Source organism: Gadus chalcogrammus, chromosome 13, assembly GCF_026213295.1.
Source record: "Gadus chalcogrammus isolate NIFS_2021 chromosome 13, NIFS_Gcha_1.0, whole genome shotgun sequence".
Classification (NCBI taxonomy): domain Eukaryota; kingdom Metazoa; phylum Chordata; class Actinopteri; order Gadiformes; family Gadidae; genus Gadus; species Gadus chalcogrammus.
In genome coordinates this window covers 19,198,707-19,215,531 of record NC_079424.1, presented here as the reverse complement: position 1 = coordinate 19,215,531, position 16,825 = coordinate 19,198,707, and the positions used below count along the sequence as shown (strand labels likewise).

At 49.0% G+C, this 16,825-nt stretch overlaps 1 protein-coding gene across 2 annotated transcripts in view; it reads left to right on the top strand.

Moving 5' to 3' along the window:
• foxp1b (forkhead box P1b) overlaps nt 1–16,809 on the top strand; it is a 205,659-nt gene extending 188,850 nt beyond the window's left edge. The window contains exons 10-12 of one of the 2 annotated variants that reach the window (XM_056606125.1): nt 1,432–1,561; nt 7,386–7,602; nt 13,478–16,809. In XM_056606125.1, coding sequence (XP_056462100.1) covers nt 1,432–1,561; nt 7,386–7,602; nt 13,478–13,589 — 459 coding nt within the window. In that variant the 3' untranslated portion in view covers nt 13,590–16,809. Of the gene's footprint in view, nt 1–1,416; nt 1,562–7,385; nt 7,603–13,477 lie in introns of both variants that reach the window. The other variant, XM_056606126.1, reaches the window with a different exon arrangement.
• Nucleotides 16,810–16,825: the final 16 nt, after the last annotated feature.

The following is a 16,825-nucleotide window of genomic DNA, read 5'->3' as shown; positions in this document are numbered from 1 at the left end:
CACCGAAACCTTTTCAGTGCGGCGGCGGCGCCTGATTGTGAGAAGTAAACAAAGCGGTGTATCCTGTGTTTGCTAAGAGGGCGCGGCCCCCCAGCCTGGCAGTCGGGCCCCCCCCCCCCCTCATACCAACAAACAACAAGCAGCCCTCTGGGCGCGTTCAGAGGTCATATCCTGGCCTGTCCAACCTCCGCTGGTCTGTTGGCCCTGCTCTTCTGTTGGGGAAGTACCAGCACCAAGGTACACAACCAGACGGGCTGGTCGGGCTCCAGTCATCTCCACCGGACGTTGGCTGCAATAACAATAGTATGAATAATAAAATAGATGGAAATGATGAAAATGCAGTAACTATAGCAATTATAATCATATATTAACAGATTTTAGCATAAACAAAATAATTATAATAAAATACTATAGTTAGACTTTATATATATATATAAAATGATATAATGTAAGTGTTTTTAGACACAATACAGTTATTTGAAATAATACAAAGAGCTTGCTTAGAGCACACACACACCTTTTGTGTAAATCTAAACTGTAAATATGAGCTGTCCTCTCTCAGAGCCGACAGCCTTCAGGACCATTGTCCTAATATGGTCTTTTCACTGCATCCTCCTCACACCCTCCAGCAAGTAGATGCAGCCAGCGTCGGCTACGGCCTCTCGCCTGTAGCGCGGTGGTATTAGGTGTGGGGGATAGAGGGGGTCCCCGGGCACGCTCGTACCTCGCCACGCCACGTGGGAGACGAGACCAGAGTAGAGGGGAGTAGCCGGGGGTTTCGGTTATTAAGCACTTTGATTCAGTCACATGTTGTTTGCTGAATTATGAATGGCTGTAATTAAATTCCTATGGCTCTTATTATGAATGATTAACTATGTTGTTTCGTTGTTTGTCACTCGCCTCCCGACTCCTCGTTAATTAAGAGCGAGGGAGGGAGGGAGGGAGGGAGGGAGGGAGGGGCGAGCGAGAGAGAGAGGGAGAGGGAGAGGGAGAGAGAGAGAGAGAGAGAGAGAGAGAGAGAGAGAGAGAGAGAGAGAGATGCATTCCCTACCTGTCTTATTGGTGCCCAGACGAGCCCGGGAGTGTCACCCTTAATGGTAAAGAATTTGTTCGGAGTAACGGGAGCATTCAGCGTGAGAACATTAGCCATTTCTTTCTATAGACAAACATACCATAACTCACTCCATTAAATATGAGTAATGTGTCCTGGTCACAACTGTCTCAACGCACATGGAATCACAGAGTTGTATGTTGTGTGTTTACTGATGGTGTGCCGCCTGTGTGTGTGTGTGTGTGTGTGTGTGTGTGTGTGTGTGTGTGTGTGTGTGTGTGTGTGTGTGTGTGTGTGTGTGTGTGTGTGTGTGTGTGTGTGTGTGTGTGTGTGTGTGTGTGTGTGTGTGTGTGTGTTCTGGCCAGGTGTCGGCCCAGCAGCTGGCCTTCCAGCAGCAGCTCCTCCAGGTCCAGCAGCTCCAGCAGCAGCACCTCCTCAACCTCCAGAGGCAGGGTCTCCTCAGCATCCAGCCCGGCCAGGCGGGCATGCCCCTGCACTCCCTCACTCAGGGTCAGTACCCCCCCCCCCCCCCACACACCTCTACCTGATCGTATGGTGGTGCTAGCCTAGCGTTAGCCTGACATTAGCCTAGCCTAGCAGCTACATGCCTGTTTGGCATTGACAATGTACTGGACTGTAATGGACTGTAAATCGATTTATATAGCGTTGTTTTCTAACCATTGGCCACCCAAAGCGCTTTGCAGTATCGCCTCACATTCACCATTCCCGCACACATTCACACACCGACGGCGGAGTCAGCCATGCAAGGCCACAGCCAGCTCGTCGGGAGCAGTTAGGGTCAGGTGCCTTGCTCAAGGACACGCGACAACCTTCAGGTTACCAGGCAACCCGCTCTACCCCCTGAGCTACTGGCGCTGTAGTCTAATGCTCTATCTGGCAAATGGCAATTGGCACTGTCTTTGTAAATGAGTTTAAATTGTTTAGTTCATGATTGGTCTAACACTAAGATAAGAGGAGTAGGAGAATAGTGTCCTTCACTCTGTGTTCACAGGGGGGGGGGGGGGGGGGGTTCTTTGAAAACATCTTCCCCCACAGTAAATGTCTGTTTGTATGCTTTTTGATGGCTGATGATGTACAGTTTGTGAATTACTCTGATGTTTGGAGCTCAAATACAATGTGTCCGTCACTGGCGGTCCTATCTCCTGATCACAGCTTTATGGGAGGGGTGGCGAGGTTAACAGTAGCATTATGGGAACAGTAGTTTAATTTCACCCCCTCTCTTTGGCCTCCAAACCTGTCTTTGTGAAACTCTGAATGCACGGCAGATAACTTCAGAGTCAATAAGGCATTGTTTGGACAGGAAGTATTTCTGTATCGATGCTGGAATATTTTCTTAAGGAGCGGCCTCCTCGGGGACAAAGGCCTCTCTATTTTTTATTTTCTTGGAACATGACATTGACTATTCATTCGGAGCTTAGACAAACAGTTTTTGAAATAACAAGATAAGGACGATAAAACAGAAGAGGGCTTGGAGGGGCGCTTAGGTAATGGGCAAACACAAACAGGGTTTGTACAGTGCTGTTATTGTTTGGACTGTGCATGGAATCACTCATCCCAACAGCAGCCAACTGCCAAAGGCACAGCAGACGCAGCGTGTGTGTGTGTGTGTGTGTGTGTGTGTGTGTGTGTGTGTGTGTGTGTGTGTGTGTGTGTGTGTGTGTGTGTGTGTGTGTGTGTGTGTGTGTGTGTGTGTGTGTGTGTGTGTTGTCGAGTTCCCTTCTGTCAGAAAACACACACACACGCCCCTTGAGCAAAGTCACACACGCAGACGCACACACACGGGTGTTGTACTTGCACACACCCGTCCGTTTCACAACAGTTTTCCCAGAACATCCTGTTGATACTAGCTTTAGTGTCCTAGTCAAACATCTCCGAGTCATCTCCTGGCCTCCTCCTTTCTCTCGGCTCTCCAGGACCTCGTTTGGTGTTTGTGTTTTGTGTTTTGTTGGTTGCTGCGTGTTTGATTAGTCATCATCAGGGCGCTAACATCACTTTAACCCTGCCTCGTTATATTAAGAATAGTCATAGTGTCGGGATTCTTTTGTGGTCCGCAAACACAACACATTGTCTTTTGTTAATGATTCCCGGAAGCTAAATGAACGTTTTGTTTGATGCTGCTGATCTCAACAGTCTTCTCCTCCGGACTGAGACGGCGTTCACAAAACACTTGACCCCGGGCACCCTCTTTCATTCTCTTCCCCATCAACACATTTTCTGCTTGGCTGTTTGAAGTTATTGATGACCTTTCTGGGTTTTTTTCCACTTGGCTAACCTCTTTCATGCACCAGCGGGCCGGGCCTATGGCGTTCAGATCTAAACTGCGATATTCTGCGGTAGTTAGCGCCGCCGTGATGGCAATGAAGAGGGGATTGATAGATAGGCTGTTTGGGCCGGACTAATTATGCATTCAGAGGTTAGGGAGGGAGAGGGGGGGAAATGGTTGGAGTTGGTGTGGTTTGTGATAGAATTGAACACAGGCCAGTATTGTCATTTATATTTGCCATATTCATAATTGTTTCAGTACAATATTACTGCCAAAGATAAAAATTTGCTTCAAGCATGTGCATAAAAAACATATATTAGTATAAACGTAGTATAACCAGTAATATTGACAATTAGGTTTAATTGACACTATTGTTGAAAATATTTAAAATAATATCCTCATTTGGTCCTTCTCTGAAGCAGCCAAACAATATCATAAACAATAGAAGTGACTTTGTGAAGGATCAAATCCTCCCACATTTCCCCTCCGGCCGGTCGGCTCCAGTGTTGGTGCCGTACGCCCTTTGCTGTTTCCTGGTCTGCTCAACGCGGTGTGTTCCCTGGCCCCCGGCGCCCTCTCCGGGCCCTCGCTCTAGCACCGGCCCTGGACAACATCAGTTACGCTGTCTCGCAGAGGCCAGTGGGACATCGACAAGACAAATTTGCCAGTAGTACGGAGGCAGAGAACGAGCCATCCAGCGCTCGCCCTGCTCGGAGACATGTCGAGGCGGGGTGATGGGTAGTGGCGGCGGCGGCGGCGGCGGCGACCCGGCCAGATGATTGATACGTGGGGGGCGGTCGGCCGCAGGTAATAGTAGGCCGTGGCATTAGGGGGCCGGACATATTTTAGGCCTAAGGGGGTGAGCACCAGCAGGCCAGTGATTACTGCAACATAAACAGAGGTCCAGCAGAGGTCCCAGCCTGACAGAACCATAAACTAAAAGCGGTGTCAGAGACCTCCTTCCCCCCCCACCCCCGCCAGCCTCCCCCCTATCTCCCCCCCAGACCCCTCACTGTATGTGAGGGGCAACAGCGCCGGTTTAAAGAGGCGTGAGCACCGAGGGGCTCCTTTTTATTCGCTGGATGATGGCCTGCAACTGATGTCATTATGATCCTTAAATCAACTTTCTGCTTGCTTGAACATGGTCACCAGGGGTGCGCGGGGAGGGGGACAAGGACAGGAAAAGGTTGAAGAGCTCGGCCTGTCTCGCTGCCAGAGATACCTGCAGCGGGGAAATTGAGTTGGGCCGCCGGTGATCCATCAAGTGTTCCAACGACATACATTTTTTAGGAGCGCGCGTCCACATTTCCCCAGTCGTAATGAGCGTGAGTGGCCACGCGTTGAAGAATGGAAACCGGGGGGAGAGATAAACCAATACAGTGTTTAAAGGATGGACAAACCCCCCCCCCCCCCCCCAAAAAAAAAGAGAAAAGGAAAGATGGATTCATGGGTGGATGTCATTACACCTCCCAATGTAATCAGATGGCCTCCCCTTCTCCGCGAGATGGAGAACGGGGTTTGTCCAAACACTGAACATAATCCCTTTCAGCGCGGCGTTCCCGTAATGATATTTCGCCGTCATTTACGGGGGGAATCATGAACCGCGGCCCTCGCCACAAATTCACAGAGATCCAATGACGGTTTGGTTAGGGTGGGCTCGGGAAGGAAGACAGAGAGACCCATAAAATCCCACGCTGGATCCAGGAAGAGACAGCTTCTGTCCCACACTCCGTCACTCCCCCCCTTCTCCTCCTCCTCCTCCTCCTCCTCCTCCTCCTCCTCACAACGCGCGGGGTCTGGCCGCGGCGGTCTCGTCCCAGTAAACAGCGGCAGTGGGGTCACAGGGACTGCTGGGTAATTGAGCCCCCCCGCCCTGTCAAGCGCATCGGCTAAAAATACATCGCCCACTGTCACTGGGCACCAAGTGGGGGGGGAAAATGAATGTTGCTGCTGCCGCCGCTGTCGGGGGCGGGGGAGGGGAGCAGGGGAGTGGGCTGACGCCCGCATCATCGGTGACCTTCCCCTTCTCCGGCCGCGGAACCGAAAGAGAAAGAGAAGAAATGCGCAACTGTACCCCGGAGGAAGCCCCCCCCCCCCCTCGCCACACCGTCACCACGACGACGACAACAGCGTGGACGGGGACGCAGGCCTTTGGATAATGAAGCCATGGAGGAACACGCCGACGGAGGGCCGTGCCCCCGCCGCGCCGCGCCGCGGTATTATAGCGTGTTTAGCCCGTCACGGGAATGTGATTCGATTAGCGCACATCAAGGCGCTGTGGGCGCGGGGGCGAGGGCGAGAGCGGGCAGGGGATAGACAGGCCGGCCGGCGGGAGGAGTGTGGGGGGGGGGGGGGGGGGGGGGATCGCTGCGTGCTACGTGGAAAGGTTATTGATTTGTCCTGCAATCATTTCCTGCTCTTTGATATGCAAACGGTCCGGTGTGAACCGCAGTCCTATCAGAGTCGTTTCACCGTTGCGAGCCCCCTTCGTCTCGGCAGAGTCCTCTTGCCTCATTACGCCAATGCTCTCCATTACCGGCATAATTAAAATCTTTAGTAGCTTATCAAATTAAAAATATTTTTGCTGATCGTATTGAGATCTTCACCTCGCAGTTATTTTTTTCTTCTCCCCTTTCTTTCTTCTTTCTTTCTTTCTCTCCTTTTTTTTTTCTTTCTTAGACACACATCCACACAACAGGAATAAATTAAGAATAAGCATTTTGCACACAATGTTTTACAATCTGGTGCTTGAAAGGAACACTTCTGGTATCTTTAGAGCTGGGTGATTAGAAACAGAAGGCTTGCGAAGGGGGGCTGGGGTGGTGGTGGTGGAGGGTATAAACCCAAGGAGATAAGCACGTGCAAATCATCTTCCATTTAAGCCAGTGCTCATTCTGAGAATGGATTTAATTAATTGTAATGTTAAACGAGTTAGCCTGCCCATCGTGCTGCCATTTAATTTCCACCAGATATCCAGGGGGGCCTAATTTTTCCTTTTTTTGAGGAGCCTTCACAAAAAGAACTACATCCTCAACTCAAACGTCTAGCTTCTTTCCGTGTTGGTTGTTTTTGTAAAAGCGTGCCATCATTACAAACAAACAGTGCTCTTTGTCTGACACAACCAAAGTGAGCCAACAAAGGCTGGTTTCGGTACACACGGAAACTAGGGTGTACAAATAGTATTATCCTCCGTCATCCCCCCGTACCGCCCCGGGTGCCTCGGCGCTTCTGTCACTCAGACCGGATGCGATGCACAGGGGAGGGCGCAAACAAGCACTTGTTGGGTTTGTATTTACGCGTGTAGTTCTGTCTCGAAGAGGATTCTTATGTTCCCTCTGTTGGCATGCGCCGCACTGCGCTTGACTTGTTTAATGCGGTTTAAGTCTTCTGTGTCAATTGAAGGCGGTGCAGAGCTTTAAGTATTTTGCACATTAATGCGTTTTTCCAGAATATTCCCCCAGGGTGCGGTTGTTACGCTGAGGCAAAGGGGTGGGCTTGTGCGTGTTCCAACGCTGTCTCCTTTGTAAACTTTTTGTTTTTTTTGTGCGTGTGTTTGTGTGTGTGTGTGTGTGTGTGTGATTGTGTTGTGTGCCCCCCTTACAACCCCTCCATTGTATTCTGTTTGTCTGGCAGAGAGAAAAAAAGATGGTGATTATTCAGATTTCATGCCTTGTCTGGATGTTAATTATTTACTGTGGGCATGTAATGTGCTTGAATGCCAGGGATGTGTGTCTGTGTGTGTGTGTGTGTCTGTGTCTGTGTGTGTGTGTGTGTGTGTGTGCGTGCGCGCGCGTGTGTGTCTGTGTGTGTGTATACAAACACGCCTTAGATCACAAGGAGGGAGAGGAGGGAGGGCGCCAGAGAGAGATTGGAGGACAACAGTTTTCCCTCCGTGTGCTTCCCATGTAGTGGAATACTTTCTAATTAACACCGGGGCCTTTGTTTACCGAAGCTTTGATTTAATTATCCGCCGCCGTCATCGGCCACGGAGAGGAAGGGCGCCGGATTAGGGCGGCTAATTGATTTAATTATCCAATTTGTTTGTGGCAGGCATGATTCCCGCCGATCTGCAGCAGCTGTGGAAGGAGGTGGCGAGCGCGCACGTGAAGGAGGAGCACAACAACGGCGGCCATCACCACCACAACAACAACAACAACAACAATGGCCACCGGGGCCTGGACCTGTCCTCCCCGTCCCTGCCAAAGAACCCCCACCACAACCAGCACACCCCCACCAACGGACAGTACCACAGCCACAAGAGAGACGGGTGAGGCCCAGCCCCCCCCCCCCCCCCACACCCATCACTCATCGTCCCTCTCATTGTACCGTAGCGTCTGGTCAATAGTCTCCTTTTCATAGACGAATACAATGCGACGGACAACAACACAAGCACTGAGGTGGTGGAGGGGTCTGGGTGTGTTACTCCGGGAAGGTTCTGAGGTCATACCCAGTGTCTAGGCTGCTATAACACCCGACCCCTAACCAGCTCTGTAATGCCACGTATCTTAAATAGCATCTATTCACTCTATAGTCACAGTCGATAAAAAGTCTAAACTAAAGATACAAAGAGACACTACAATACTGCCTATGAGTAGGACTCGGGCTGCAGAAGAAAAAAAGGTCCCATGGTTCAGCCTTCATGCGTTTACTTGTGTCTTGTAAGCCTCAGTAACAATACCAACCCGACCTGCTAAGAGCACACTCAAGGCGCGTGTGTGTTGTTTCTATTTCAAACGGTAGCTTCTCTCTGGGCCCAGAGATGATGGACACGTGGTCTCTGAAGGACTGCTAGCCTACGGTATGATGAGCTTTAATTTGTAGCTAATATTTTCATTAAGGACAGCACCTGGGAGCAGGGGGGAAGTGGAATGGGGGGATTTGAGGAAAAAGATTGCAGGTAATGGAAAAGGTACTATTAATGACAGAGAACCGCAGTTAGTGGTGGCTTGGGAGGGGCTGTTTATCGTCGAGATACCGAAGCTTTGTCACACTACCATTCCTTTACCAGCGGAAAACGTGTGACAGAACACTAAACTATGTAATTTAAATACACAAGATGTTAGGGACTTTTCCCCTATAACCGGCTTTGTCACTCGAAAGCAGGACCAAGTGCAGAGGAAATGAAGCAGTCGATAAACACGAACTCCCTGCGTGATGCAACAAGACACTACATCACTCTTTAAAAAGGAGAGTGTGATATAATGAGAGGGAAAGAAATTATGAGGAAAGATGTTGAACGCTCCTACGCAATTGGAGACGGTTAACTCAATCTTCCCAACAAATGACGGACTTCCCACCCACCTGCCAGCCTTCTCGGCCGGCGTCTGTGTCTTTAAGGAAGGGACCGATCCTGGAGCAGCCTACACCTTGGCTTGTTTTCTCACACCGAAGCGCGATCTTTTGAACCAGCAGTGAGGGGAAGGGAAAGCCTTCGGGGCGCGCTGAGCTCACTGCACAACATCTGACTTGTGTTCCGCTGATCAAAACCAACCGCGTCCTCACGGATGCAGAGCCGAGTAAGGAACATGTTTAGCACACTAAACCAGCCGGCCGAAGGGGAGGGAGGGAGGGAGGGAGAGAGAGTGTGTTCATGCATCGTGTCAGTGTAGGACAAATAATAGAGATGACGAGAGAGGTGGCCGAGGCTATGATGGTGAGCAACAACCACAGGGAGGTTTATCTTTTGAAAGTTGTTCACTGGGATAGACATATATAAATGTATATTTAATACCAATAGATTCACGCAGCAGAAACGGCCAACATTAGCCGTCAAAGGTGCTTTCCTTCCCCTCTTCTCTGTGGCCCTTTTCCAAACGCGTGCACACACAAATACGCACTGAGGAGAAGATGTACTTGTGCGCTGCCTGCACCTGAGTCAAACCCTAGCAGGAATGTTGTCCAGTATCCAGTATCCAGGGGCTCGCAATGTGTTGCTTGTGTGACAACAAACTCCCCCCCCCCCCCACAAGGGGAGACAAATGGAGGGACAGCCAGGCTCGATCTCCCTAATCATCTGGCAACATCTGTTGCTTAGTGTCTGAAGCCATCAACAGTGGTTAAACATGCAACGCAGGTGAAGGAAGGCCGTCTGGGTTTAAAATAACCACAGCAAACCAGTTAAAAAACAGTTATCTTGAATCATAACTCATAGCAAATTTTTCGCACTTGCCTCCTCACACCCTCTTCTTCTACGCCTCTCTCTCTCTCTCTCTCTCTCTCTCTCTCTCTCTCTCTCTCTCTCTCTCTCTCTCTCTCTCTCTCTCTCTCTCTCTCTCTCTCTCTCTCTCTCTCTCTCTCTCTCTCTCTCTCTCTCTCTCTCTGTCTCTCTGTCATTCCAGCTGTGAATTACCCACACAGATTTCCTTTCACACAGACACACTCGATAAGCAGCAGCACGGGAAAAGACAAAATGGGGGGAAAACAGTTCCTATTAAACACGGCGTGATGCTAATTTAGATTTATAAAAACTCCTTTGGTAATCCTTTCATGTGTATTATTTTTTAAATTTTAAATCACATAAATATCCGTAGCGTTGCGCCTCTCTGTTTGATGATGCAGTCTCATCTCTCTAATCGGACTCCATGGGAAGGAGCCGGCTGAAACATTATAACGTATGATTGCTCCACGCAAGCCTCTCGGAGAAGAGAAAGCTGTCTGTGCGTTATAATCCTGGGATTTGAATAATCAGGTTGGAGATAATGGGCTGGGCCGTACCGGGGCCGTAAATAGAGAACATCGCCCTCATCCTCCCGACTCTGAACTTAATGAACTTTTAATTGATGCGGTTTTGCCAGTCCTTTTGTCATGCAACAGAAACAAGCTGCCTCCCTCCCCTTACGCATGGGGCCTGTTTTTCCCGGCTGGCTTCAGATTGGTTTACAGCCGGCCCCCTAAGTAGCGTGTAGTTAGTTTCATGTGTCATATCAAATCTTCCCAGGCACAGCGACGCCTGCAACTAAAACCTTAAGTGCATCTAGAGGCATCGCCCGCCCCGGCATTGCACTTCCGTCTTAAGGAAAGGGGGGGGAGAAATTCAATCACCGGCCCCACCAGCCTGACAATGAAACACGGCGGGCACGTGCTCACACTTGAGGCAAAAGCCTCGAGCAACCAAGTCATGACAAACCGCCGTGGATCGTGTTTGCAGGCCGATGACAAGCAGCCCCCCCCCCCCCAATATGACGGCCGCTCAGCCGGGTCGGTCTGTCAGTCATTACAGTGTCATCGTCGTCCCCCCCCCCTCCCGAAACCTTATGGGATTGCACACACTCGCACACACACTCGCCCAAGCGAGACGGTTTATCTTTGTTCAATGGCTTGCTTATTTAAATGAAATGCTTCCGATCTGTATCTGACATCAATTCCCCGTCCGGCGCGGGGTAGCGCTGGGTAGCGCTCGGTAGCTAGCTAGCGAGGGAGGGCGCATCCACACAAAGCACTTGGCCCACTTTGTTTCCCAGCAACCGTCAGCCGAAGTGGCGCTCTGGGGACTGTAACTACTGCAATCGGTTAAGCAGATAAATAATCTGATTTAGGACAACACTCCCCTCTCTCGCGGCTTTAATTTGTTTTACAGCAGGAAGATTGTAATTAAATCATTTAGGGTAAAACCGTTGAGTGGCAGCGAGCGGAATGGAGACGGAGGAGGAGGAGGAGGAGGAGGAGGAAGATCGGGTGGAGTGGTTTGAAACCGAAGGGGTGGTGTTTGTGTGTTTGTTGGGGCGGAGATTGCTTTCTATCTGTCCCCTCTGTCTGGAGGGAAAGGGATAGACAGAGAGAGAAGGAGAGAGAGAGGGAGTCGAGTGTCGTCGACTTTGTCAACTGCGCTCCAACTCTTTGACCCTCATTGGTGGACATCCATCTTTCCTTCTGCTGGCTGATAGATTCAGACCATCAGCCAAGTGTACCATTGATCAGGACTTGTTTACAGCTGAACTCCCTCATCTTGCACCCAGATGTTTTTTTGGGGGCTTCCCTTGTGGATGTATTTTTTTTTTGTGGGGGGGGGGGGGGGGGGGGGGGGGGGCGCTATGTACAAACTCAGAGCAACACCTGTAAGGTTCAGCCGGTCCGGCTCTGCTTTAATCCTCTGCTCTTATTCTCCAGAAAGAGGTCGGTCCTGCCTCATGGCCGTTACGGGATCGGTTCAGCTGCCCTCCCCCTGCTGTGCGGCGGGGCTATATTATCAGTGTGACAGAGCTGTCAAGGGTGCGAGTCAAACTTAACACAGCGGCACAGAGCTGCAAACCAATTTTTCTTGGACTGAACGAGGTCACAAGTGGAGCGACAAGCCCGCAAATCGAAAAGCGTAGCTGTTACCGCTAATGTAGCCCATTTGGTGTGAATTTGGTCATTTAGCGACATTTAGCTACACCGCCATTTTAAATAAGAGAGAGACTCTTCTGCCGGCAGTCCTTAGAGGTGCATTGTGTGCACCTCGTGCCCAGCGCACTCCACATTTCAATATCTTATTAATACACAATTAAGTGACAATCCTGCCTGGAACGAATTAAGAAAGGATCTCTTTAAATTAAAAAAAAATCCCAGTGCTTCCCTTCGCCTGTCCCCACATTTCCTTGTTAGAAACCAATTACAGTAGGTCCTCGGCCATCTATTTATTAGCTGTATCAAAACAGAGGTCTTGACGTGAATGCATAATTTATAATTGAATTAGAAAATAAATTCTGACTTTTGACGGAGAGAGAGGGCGAGAGAGTGAGGGAGAGAAATGCTAACCACATTCATAAATGCTTGACTGCCTCCTAATTGCAATGCAATTATCACATGTTATGAACAATGTGAACTCTTAAGCAAGTAATTATAACACAAGAAAACCTGTGACAGCCCCTCAAAATTTCCCCACTTCAAGTACAGCCTTGCTTACAACGATACAAATTAGATTTTAATCCGAACATTGGCCTATTTAATCCTGCAAAATTGGCGCGCCAAGATTAAATTAAGTCCTTTTCATTTTTGGTTAATTTGGTTTTTCAAAACTGCAATTTGAATCCGAGACAGATGGATGCGTATGATTGGCTGAACAAAACAAAGTCAAATTGTTATTCAATTATTATTATAATATCATATGGGTGTGTTTGCGTGTGTTTCAAGGCATTTTAAATCACAAAGACAATTCTCTGAATAACTCAAAGAGAATACAATGTTGTGCGCTATCTTTATGCAGAGAGCGAAGAGAGACTATTACCCAAGCTGTGTTCAGGGTTTCGTAGTAAAAAGAGGTGGAGGAGGAGGAGGAGGAGGAGGAGAGCTGATAGGGCACTGGAGCTACCAGAAGCACAGGTGGCAGCGATATAGGCCAGTTCCCCCCAGGCTCTTGTCTGGCTGAGAGTTGTAGATCTTGCACTGGGTTTCTGAGACCCTCGGTGTCTCTGCCTTCCCCATCCCCCCCACTACAACACACACCTCCATCCTGCTCATGGTACGCTTACTGGTATGGAAACAACACAATCTTGGGAAGTTATTTCTTTTGGTTTTGGTCTCTCCGGTTGACATCTCCACGTAGACGCCTTTAGATTTCTCGGAAGATCATTTAATTGATCAGCGATCTGTTAGTGAGCTGTTTATAAATGTATGTTTTTTTAGTGTTGAAGTGTTTTTCTTCTGGGGTAGACTTTGTCTGGCAGAGTTCAGGAGAGCCTGCCAACTCACCGAGATAAACCCCATCGGAGCAGAACTGATCAGGTTTCGGGTTTTGCCAAGGATCAGCAACACCAAATAATTACATATTGATTCACTTCTTCCTCCTCTTCTTCTCACGTAAGGTTCATCTCCACGCCACATGTTCACATCGTGACGGCCTCCCGGTTCCAAGTATGAGGGGTGGGCACGTGTCAATGTGTCACTCCTCCTCACTCCAAAACCCTCTAGTCATGAGATGACCACATCCAATTTAAAGGGCCGGTTAAAACATAACCATGGAAACGTGTTGCTGTTACCTGATGAGGTCTCCATGGTTTACTCAAACCTCTCATACAGTCAGTGGTGCTAACCTGTGTGTCCTCTCCCCCCTATGTGTGTGTGTGTGTGTGTGTGTGTGTGTGTGTGTGTGTGTGTGTGTGTGTGTGTGTGTGTGTGTGTGTGTGTGTGTGTGTGTGTGTGTGTGTGTGTGTGTGTGTGCCCAGGTCCTCGCTAGAAGAGCCCTCCCACCACAGCCACCCCCTCTACGGTCACGGCGTGTGCAAGTGGCCCGGGTGCGAGGCGGTGTTTGACGACTACCACTCGTTCCTCAAGTAAGAAAGGCTCTGTTTCCGCTGGGGGCCTCCCAGCGTTTGTGTGCCCGTTTTTTGTTGTTGTTGTTGTTGTTTTGGCGAATCGATGGCGTCCATGGCGGGCGTCAGGGGAGGAGCAGCAAGTGCTGCTGCCCCCTGGTAGCGCCGCCTCGGGCCGAGCAGCGCCGCTGAGACGGGGTCTCCGTCTCGGCGCGGCAGGGGCCTCCTTGCTCCTGTGATAAGTGGCGTTCCCATGGCGACGGGGGGACGTTTTTCCCAAACAAACAAGGAGGAGGATGTTTATCTGTGGCAGCCGACACTCTGGGCGCTCCACATGTTTGCCCTTGTCACTGGACGCGAGTGTGTGTGTGTGTGTGTGTGTGTGTGTGTGTGTGTGTGTGTGTGTGTGTGTGTGTGTGTGTGTGTGTGTGTGTGTGTGTGTGTGTGTGTGTGTGTGTGTTTGCATGGGTCAGTGCGTGCGTGTGTATGTGTATAGTTCTGTGTGTGTGTTTGTGTGTGTTTGCGTGTGTAATGTTCTGTGTGTGTGTGTGTGTGTGTGTGCTGTTGTTCGTTTGGCTGCCTCACTCAGCTCTTTTCTGTCTTTTCACCCTGTGGTCTGTTTGTCTTTCAGCTTTCTTTCTCATGCTCTGCCTCTCTCACTTCTTTTCAGTTTGTTTTGTTTGTTTGTAGAAGCACAATAAGGCCGCTTTTTGCATGCTAAGCGGAAATGTACTGTGTGGTTGTGGGTGTGTGTGTGTGTGTGTGTGTGTGTGTGTGTGTGTGTGTGTGTGTGTGTGTGTGTGTGTGTGTGTGTGTGTGTGTGTGCACATTTATACTTGGCCATTAAAAAAAGCAGGCCTATATCAAAACGAAGATTATGGTTGGCTTTACTTAAAGATTAATGATTCAGGTCAGTGTAGTACCGCTTCCACTATTAATAATACTACTACTATTCCTTTTTTTTTTTTGGGATGTTTAATTACATACTTTTCTTCATCCAATTTCAATGAACGGTTGCTGTACGGCGGCTGGCTATTGATGCTGCGAGGCCATTTTCTCATTAACTTTTCTACAACGTTATTTGAATGTTATATATTGTATAAGGCAAAGCGCATTATGCACACCAAACTCAGTGATAATCAAATCTGCCGTTTTTCTTAATGACAGCCCCCCCTCCACTCACCCACCCAAGATACCCAGTCGTGTGTGTGTGTGTGTGTGTGTGTGTGTGTGTGTGTGTGTGTGTGTGTGTGTGTGTGTGTGTGTGTGTGTGTGTGTGTGTGTGTGTGTGTGTGTGTGTGTGTGTGTGTGTGTGTGTGTGTGTCGGAGGGCTGGCGGTAATCCGACCCCGTAACAGCGCCATGGTTACAGAGGGGGGATCAAATCATCATCTGCGTTGCCGCGGCGGCAAATCAATGGCTAACCGCCGCGCCGGATTAGCCGCACTTTAAACAAGATATGTCACAATTTTATTATGCTAACAACACGTGGACACGGTTAGCGCCGGATGTCCTCCTAGACCTGGCCGTGTTCAAATAAAAGAGGAAGAAGAAAGGAAAACAAGAGCTCCACGTACCGGTGTGTCCGTTTCCTGGCTAAACAGGAAACAGTTGGACCTGGAATATATAGGAATTTGTTGAGACACAAACATATGCAAGGAAGCTTTCGGGTGAAATATTCAACATTAACTTCACCCGTTTTCGTTTTTTTCCTTATCGAATATTAACAACACAACCTTTCATCCTGCACACAAATGTTATTAAACACATGCACACACACACACACACACATTCTTGGGTCGCTCTGGGAGTGTCCCTTCTATCCATCATGATGTTGTATTCTGACATCGCCGCGCCCTTTGTTTATAAAGGAACGAGGAATTAAATTCAGCGCAAATTTTTTTTCCATAGGTCTGTCTTAAGTGCACTCTGCTGTTTTTTTTTTATCATGGCAACATCTTGTTTACTTTAGTTGCCTGCCTAAACTGCTCGGAACATGTTAAGAAAACATTTGGGGAGAGTCTCCACAAAGCTGCCTTTGTTTAGCGGCGGGCGGGAGAGAGCGAGACACACAGAGGTGCTAACTCTCAAGCCCTTAAGAACTTCCACATTTAACCCTGAGACACACACACCCACGCACGCACTCTCACCGCACACAGCCTCTGGCCGATCCTACACCCACTAATACAACAGGAGGGTTGCACACAAATGACAGTCTTTTTAAAAATAGGACAGGAGTAAAATAAATATTGGATGTCTGTATTAGTCTGTGTGTCTGTGTGTGGATGTGTGTGTGTAAACTTTTGACCGCATGTACAGTATGTTAAATATGTCTTTGTGTCTGTCTATCAGAAACACAACTATCACGAGTTTGTGTGTGTGTGTGGGTGTGCGCGTCTGTCTGTCTGTGTGTGTGTGTGTGTGTGTGTGTGTGTGTGTGTGTGTGTGTGTGTGTGTGTGTGTGTGTGTGTGTGTGTGTGTGTGTGTGTGTGCGCGCCTTCATTCGTACACGTGAGAGTGGTGGGAAGGGCTCTAACGTCAACCAGATTTCATCCGTGACTGCCAACAGCAACAGCTAACAGGACCAGAAATGTTGCTTTAAAGCTCACGCGTGTTTATTTTATCTTTCAAAGAAAACATGACATACCTGCAGCATGCGCTATAGCCATCGATAGAAGACAAAAGGCCTGCTCTTTGTTTCGGGCTCCGAAAGGGGGGAGTGGGTGCTGCCTGAGGGGAGGGGGTCACAGCAATGTGCAGCCCCGGTGTCTTTTGTTGCTCTTTTTCTTGGGCTGAGGTCGCTGCACTTACCTCCAGTTTCAGGCCTGGGGGTCAGAGTCAGGGTTGCCTTGGAGTGCCCTCTAGTGTCTCCCTCTCCGACTGGTCGCTGGGGGCAAAGGAAAGCCACAAGCCCTGACGCGGTCTAGCTATCGAGAACCCAGATGGATCGTTAGAGCCTTGAAAGCCACTCCTCTGTGAAGGAGGGAAAGTGTTTTTATTTGAATTTGAAGGCATGAAAGAAACAGTAAGAGGTTGAATTTCTGTTAGAATTTGTCCGAAATGTTAGACATTACGTTTCTAACCATTCCTGAATGCAACAACGTACACGGTGTTGTGATGGATTTTTTATTCAGTCACATTTTTCTTGAGAACTGCAAAATAAATTAGAAATAAAGATGCAGTGTTAAGCTTCAGGTCCCATATATATGTAATACTAAACAAAAGACAAAATAATAAAAAGTAATCGACCACGGATACATAA